General features: G+C 50.8%; 1 protein-coding gene and 1 pseudogene across 1 annotated transcript; one reads left to right on the plus strand and one right to left on the minus strand.

Moving 5' to 3' along the window:
• Positions 1-3,659: 3,659 nt before the first annotated feature.
• Positions 3,660-4,939, minus strand: LOC119295180 (26S proteasome non-ATPase regulatory subunit 13 homolog B-like). Its single transcript, XM_037573533.1, has 2 exons — positions 4,575-4,939; positions 3,660-4,071 (listed from the first exon to the last, which is right to left on the minus strand). The coding sequence occupies exons 1-2, from the start codon at positions 4,698-4,700 to the stop codon at positions 3,736-3,738; spliced, it is 462 nt and encodes a 153-aa protein (XP_037429430.1). The 5' UTR covers positions 4,701-4,939; the 3' UTR covers positions 3,660-3,735.
• Positions 4,940-5,424: 485 nt separating this feature from the next.
• On the plus strand, positions 5,425-6,936 carry LOC119293397 (annotated as a pseudogene).
• Positions 6,937-7,224: the final 288 nt, after the last annotated feature.

Genomic DNA, 7,224 nt, shown 5'->3' on the forward strand with positions numbered 1-7,224 from the left:
GTCGTTGCCGTGGCCACAGCCGCCCCCGTCCGTTTTTGAGCATGCCTCCGTGCTCACCGAGCTCCCAGGAGCCGAACACGACCAACACCGGCCCCTGCCGTGCACCGTAGGTCCTTCTCCCCTCCCTCCGAGCTCCGGCCGCCGCCTGGCTCGACGCCGGTGTCATCTCCGGCCACCCCCGCACACACCGCCTGCACCACTCGACGCGCGAGTCCACCAGCAGCATGTAGCGCATCTCCGCCGTCGATTTGGTCGACGGAGGACCAAACCCGAAGCCCGCCGCCGCATCTGGTCTCGCCGGCGGTTAAACGCCGGCGGGTTGACCGCTTTGACCGGCGGGATTTGACCCCATCTGCCCAGGGGTTTGACCCCTCTCTCTCGCTGACGAGTGGGCCCATGCCCTGTTTAATTAGTGTTATTTTAATTAGTGTTAGTTAAGTAGTTAACTAGATGATCCACTAACACGTGGGCCCCGCACTGCTGACAGCTTAGTTAGGGCTAGTTTAGCACTAATTAACTCAGTTAGTTAACTGAGTCACTGACCAGTGGGTCCCACAGGTCAGGTTGACCTGGCCGACCCAGTTGACCTGCTGACGTCACACCGACGTCATGCTGACGCAATAATCTGTTTTCTGGATTTTAAATAAATCTAAAATGATTTATTTATTTCAGAAAATATACAAAACTTCTAAAAATCATATAATTTCAACCGTAACCCCAAATGAAATAAATTATATATGAAAAATGATCAGAAAAATCCAATCTATCCATCTGCACTGGTTTCATGCATGTTTAAACAACTTAACCTTGATGTTTAGTGCAAAACATGATAAGGCACTATTTGAATTCATAATTTGAATTTGGGGTTGAACCTTTGGCTCAATATGACCCAAATCCATCTGGTTGTAGTTGCATTAGGCCAACACACTCATATTGCCATGTCATGAGCATGCATCATATTGTGCATTGCATTGATTGTATTTCTTCTCTGTTGCCGGTATCTGTCCCCTCTCGGTAGACGATGTTCCGACGTTGTGATCGTTGACACTGATGAAGACTCAATGCTATCTTCAGAAGTGCCAGGCAAGCAAAACCCCCTTGTTCATTCCGATACAATCCCACTCTCTCGCTCCTGCTCTCTTTTACTGCATTAGGACAACACCGATTCATCTGTTATTTACTGCGGTAGCTGAACCCCTTTATCCTTTGCATGACCTGTCATTGCCACAGTAAATAGATGAAACCCACTAGCATGAGTAGGAGTTGTTTGAGCCCTGATGTGCCTACTCATCCATGTTTGTTTGTCATGCCTGCTACTGCTTAGAGTTGAGTCAGGTCTGATTCATCGGGGATGAATCGAAGGTGTGTGAACATGTCCTACTGTTGAGAGCTAAGTGTGTGAACACGATTTGGTAAAGGTAGCGGTGAGAGGCCATGTAGGAGTACATGGTGGGTTGTCTCATTGCAGCCATCCTCAGGAACTGAGTTCTGTGTTTGTGATCCATGAACAGTTACTACCACACATTGGGTTCCGGTAACTCGACCCCTCTCGACTTATTAATCAACATGATCTCTGTCCAGGAGTTGCAACTAGTTTCTGGTGTTTGTAGGTAGTGTTAGTAGTCTACCAAGCGGCACCCGGTACAGGTGGGCTTGGGACAGAATAGGCACAGTGGCCCGGTGTACCAAGTGGCACCCGGATGGTGGACTTGGGAACCCTGCACACATCGTTTGGGGCCGTGAGCGACACCCCGGCCGGATCTCCTTGCGGATGGAACCCGAATAGGCGATAAACCTGGACGAGAGACTTGTGTGGTTAGTCAGGTCGTGGCCGACACCCTCGCTGGGCTTCCGCTTGAAGGTTGCCGAGTACATGTCGTGTAAACGGCGGTAAGTGGTGAGAGCGTGTGTGAAGAAGTACACCCCTGCAGGGTTAATATGATCTATTCGAATAGTCGTGTCCGCGGAAAAGGACTTCTGGGTTGCCTGTACAGTTCATAGACAAGTGAAAGTGGATACTCTAAAATACGCAAGATAAGCGTGAGTGCTATGGATGGCGTTCTCGTAGGGAGACGGGAGAGGATCCATAGTGGTGTATTGATATGGTGAATATGTGGACTCGTGTGCGCCACCTCAAAAGAGTTACTTGCAGTCGTAGTTCAGGTTAGCCACCGAGTCAAAGCTGGCTTGCTGCAGTTAAACCCCACCATCCCCTTTGTTGATAATGATGCATATGTAGTTAGATCTGATGTAAGTCTTGCTGGGTACATTTGTACTCACGTTGCTTAATTTATGTTTTTGCAGAGAGACTTCAGTCTCGCTAGTAGTACTGTGTGGACTTCGACGTTTAGCTTGTTACCTCAGCTACGATCTTGTGCCCTCGGCAGGATCTGGTAGATAGTCAGGCTGCTCAGCCTTTCTCATTTGTAGATGTCTGTACTCAGACATGTTAAGTTTCCGCTTGTGCTTGACTTGTTTGCTCTGAATGTTGGGTCATGAGACCCATGATTGTAATATCTCGCTCCTCGGAGCCTATTGAATAAAATACTTGAGTTGTAGAGTCATGTTGTGATGCCATGTTGTATTTGCACATATCGAGCATATTGTGTGTATGTTACTGAAATGCTTGGTATGTGTGGGATCTGACTATCTAGTTGTTTATCCTTAGTAGCCTCTCTTACCAGGAAATGTCTCCTAGTGTTTCCATAGTAGCTTGCTACTGCTCCGGAACACTTAGGCTGGCCGGCATGTGTCCTTCTTCGATCCTGTGTCTGTCCCTTCGGGGAAATGCCACGCGGTGAATTCCGGAGTCCTGTTAGCCCGCTACAGCCCGGTTCACCGGAGTCCTGCTAGCCCAGTGCTACAGCCTGGATTCACTCGCTGATGACCGACACGTTCGATACTGGGTCATGGATGCCTGTCCCTGTAAGTTTGTGCCACTTTGGGTTCACGACTAGCCATGTCAGCCCGGGCTCCTTATCATATGGATGCTAGCGACACTATCATATACGTGTGCCAAAAGGCGCAAACGGTCCCGGGAAAAGGTAAGGCGACACCCGTGGGAATACCGTGCGTGAGGCCGCAAAGTGATATGAGGTGTTACACGCTAGATCGATGTGGCATTGAGTCGGGGTCCTGACACCTCGCCTCAATCCCCTCATCTTCTTGCCCACCCCGTTGCCACACCATATTTGCCCATCTTGATGCACCGCCTCGTGCTCCTCGTGGATCTTGCTGCCACCGATCCCTTGAAAAAATTCAGGCATACAAGGAAAAGTGTACATGGATGGATGGACCTGCTAGTCTAATCAGCCGGAGTAGACTTCTTGATTTGGCGTGGAACCGAATCCCACTCACGCCACAACAAACCATGACAAGAATTATGGCAAGGAAGGAGTAAGTAGTAAAGTGTAACCAGACAAGATAAAGGTACATATAAATTATAAGTATATAAGGACATACAATTGGATGGGAAAGCAACTCCCCGAAGTTGTATATGTTGTCACACAGTAAAGCAGCAAGTGAGAGGTCAAATGCCAGGTTCTGCAGGTAATTATTGGAAATCGGAAACAACAACCATCAAATCCAATTTTTCATGCCGAAAGAGCAGGCAAGCAACAATACCTGTTTGAGTGGTTCTGAAAGTGAGTCCACTGTTGTGTATGCAAGATATAGAAGAGCATTTTTATAAAATTCAGAATAGTCTTGACACACTTTATGGTACTGAGAACATAACTAATAATAGGTCGAAAGTACTGAAGGATCAACATCGCCCATGCTATCCAAAGTGGTTTTACCCTCGTCTACCAGTTTCTTACACTCCTTTTGATTCCCTTTCTCAAGAAGAAAACTTGCAATCTGCATCTTCAAATACAGAATGGGCTCTTCAACCCGTGATTCCTTGGTATCACGCAGTTTTGAAATTATGCCTTCGAGATAGCTTATACCAGCATCTTTATCTGAATACTGGAGTGAAACTACTACTGCGAAGTGAGCAAATTTAAGAAGATTGATCTTGCTCTCAAAATCAGAGATGAAATGAGTATACGGCTGAATCAGAGCATCGCCTGCCTATACAAAAGGAAAAGACCACACAGTGGTGATAAGCCCCGTGACATGGAAAGCAATATCTCGAGAAAGCAACCAAATGTAATGCAAGTATTTCAGAAATCATGATGAAACTTTCAGAACAGAAAATGTGGTACATGTACATCTGTGACATATTACTATATTAGACAACAAAAATATTATGATTATACTTCTTCAGATTTTTGCGCTACTGAACTGAACCAAAAACATGCAGCTACTTGGACATCTCTTCATCATAAGACTCATGATATTTGTAATACATGAGAAAAATGCTCAATATCATCATCAGACGGCCCGTGAATCACAGGTCGCATAACATAACGAAGTGCAGGTCGTAACATATATAATTAACAAATCAAAAAAGTGAATTAAGACGTTGCTCTGAACTGAAGCAAGACAGACCGTTTTGTGCAAGACACCCAAAAGGGACTTGGCAGCAGCGAGTTTATCAGCTAGCTTCAGCCAAAGGGAGTCGCCTTACCCACCTTTTTTTGGAGGCCAAATCGAGCAGAGGAGGCGGCGGGGGAGAACTGGACCAGGCCCCCTAGGAGGCCCTCGAGTTGCCTCCACTTCATCTCCTTCACTCGTTGTCGCCGTAGCCGTCGCCGCATAGGCACTCACTGGAGGAGACCCGCATCGAGGCAGATCATAGATCGAAGCCGCCACCGCCATCTTCTCCTCCCTCCAGGCGACGAAGCTGGTGTGGCTGCATGGGAGAGCAGAGCCAGTTCCTCTCCCGCTGGCTGGCGCTGCTAATGGCGGCGGATTAGATGGGAGAGGAAACGAGGGAGAGGGAGGTCGCGTGAGTGGGCTGCCTTCGTGATGAGGATAATAGATGGAAGTTAGCGGGGAGGTGTTATCTGGGGTGGATGGTAACTACGCACCAGCCAATCACAGGGACAGTATATACATCGACGTGGCACGGCTCAGCGATCGCCCCTTGCGCGACTGTTAAAGGGTTTGATGGCAAGACTTCACGTCAATGAGCCGCGCTCTCCACGTCAATGGTTGACAATGGCGCGGAGAAGGACCGCCGAATACCAGGCTCTGGATGCACAAGAACAGATGGCCAAATGTAGCAACATGTGCACATGACCCAATCTTACAAGTGATCACTCCATAAACACTGCAAAGGCACGAAACACTCGTCCTGCACGCTCGAAGCTAAACGCCACGTACCTATCAACCATGTTGCTTAACACAACTCCCAACTCCCAAGCTGCCAGCAATCCATCCAATCCACCAACAACCTGCAAAGTTGCAAGTCACGAGCCCGATGCACTGTGGACACACGCATCTCCGGCCACGCGCAGACCCACGAGACGCTACCGCCCGATGCCGCCACGACGGCGCGCCGGCCTTGCTCTCCTCGCCCACCTGTGCGTGTCGCTCGCTTCCGCGGCGTCCTACAGCGTCGTCGACTACGGCGCCGTGGCCGACGGCCGGACGGACTGCGCGGGGGCGTTCCTCCGCGCGTGGGCCGCGGCGTGCGGTGCGGAAGGCGAGGGCCCGTCCGCGGTGGTCGTGCCGGCAGGCGAGTTCTTGGTTTCCAGGGCGAGGTTCAGCGGGCCGTGCCGGAGAGGCGCGGTGGCCGTGAACATCATGGGCACGGTGCTCGCGCCCGTGCCGTACGCCGGCGTGCAGCTCTGGATCGTGTTCCAGAACGTGGACGGGGTGTCCGTCGTCGGCGGCACGCTCGACGGCAGGGGCCAGGCCTACTGGGCGTGCCGGAGAGCCGGCGGCGACTCCTCTTGCCCCGCCGCCACCAGGGTCAGTACGTGCTTTTCTTTCAGAAAAAGAATGAGCCGGGAGATAATGCATAAACCCAAATGATTTGGGGATGCTCCGTCGCAGTCGTTCACGATCTACCGGTCGAGGAACGTGGTGATCCAAGGCCTGACGTCCTGAACAGCGCGGGCATCCACGTCACCGTCCAGGCGAGCACCGGCGTGGCGATAGTGGACACGGTGGTGTCGGCGCCGGGGAACAGCCCCAACACGGACGGCATCCACGTCAAGCAGTCAAGCGGCGTCACCATCCGGAACGCTGTCATCGGCACCGGCGACGACTGCATCTCCATGGTCGAGGGCTCGTCGGACGTGTGGATTCAGGGCGTCACTTGCGGCCCGGGGCACGGCATCAGGCGAGTGACGAGGCCCAACCCTGTCCATCCACTGCTGATAAGTGTCTAATAATCTCTTCCGTGTGCTGTGCCATTGCCAGTATTGGGAGCCTGGGAGACACGCCGGAGCAGGTGGCCGTGCGGAACATCACCGTGAAGGCCGTGACGCTCGCCGGGACGACCAACGGGCTGCGGATCAAGTCGTGGGCGAAGGCCAACAGCGGGCTCGTCGACGGCGTCGCTTTCTCGGACGTGGTCATGAGGGACGTCCGGAACCCGCTCATCGTCGACCAGAACTACTGCCCCGGCAACATCAGCTGCCCCACCGAGGTGTCGTACCCGTCCATCATCACACTCTTGTCAACACTGTATTTTCAGGGAGCTCTGCTGAGTGCCGACACGGTGTGCTATATTACTTTCAGGGTTCGGGAATCAAGATCACCAACGTGTCATACACGAACGTCGAGGGGACGTCGGCGACGCCGGTGGCGGTGCGGTTCGACTGCAGCCCGAGCCGGCCGTGCACCGGAATCACCATGCGTAACGTTTGGCTGGGGTACGGGGAAAGGCGGCGAGCGGCCGAGTCCCTCTGCAGGAACGCGCATGGGGTCGCGCATGGGCAGGTTGTTCCGCCGAGTTGCCTGGCCGACTGGGAAATGTTTTTGTACAAGTGAGATGACGAATTAAAATACAGTATTATTGTTGGATACAATACGCTATGTACTTCCTCAGGTCCTTTTTACTCCGCGTAAGATTTGTGTCAACTCAAACTCAACAAACTTTGACCAAATTTATATTAAAAAATACCAATATCTACAATACCAAATATATATACTATGAAACTACATTTCATACTGAATTTATAAATATTGATTTGGTATTGTAAATGTTGATAATTTTTTTTATAAGTGTGGTCAAAGTAGAGATACTTTGACTTCAAATAAAACTTATATGCAGACTAAAAAGGACCGGAGGGAGTACTTATGAACATGGCGCTGTTGGCAAATTTTGAA

This window comes from Triticum dicoccoides, chromosome 4B, assembly GCF_002162155.2.
Source record: "Triticum dicoccoides isolate Atlit2015 ecotype Zavitan chromosome 4B, WEW_v2.0, whole genome shotgun sequence".
In the NCBI taxonomy this organism is placed as follows: domain Eukaryota; kingdom Viridiplantae; phylum Streptophyta; class Magnoliopsida; order Poales; family Poaceae; genus Triticum; species Triticum dicoccoides.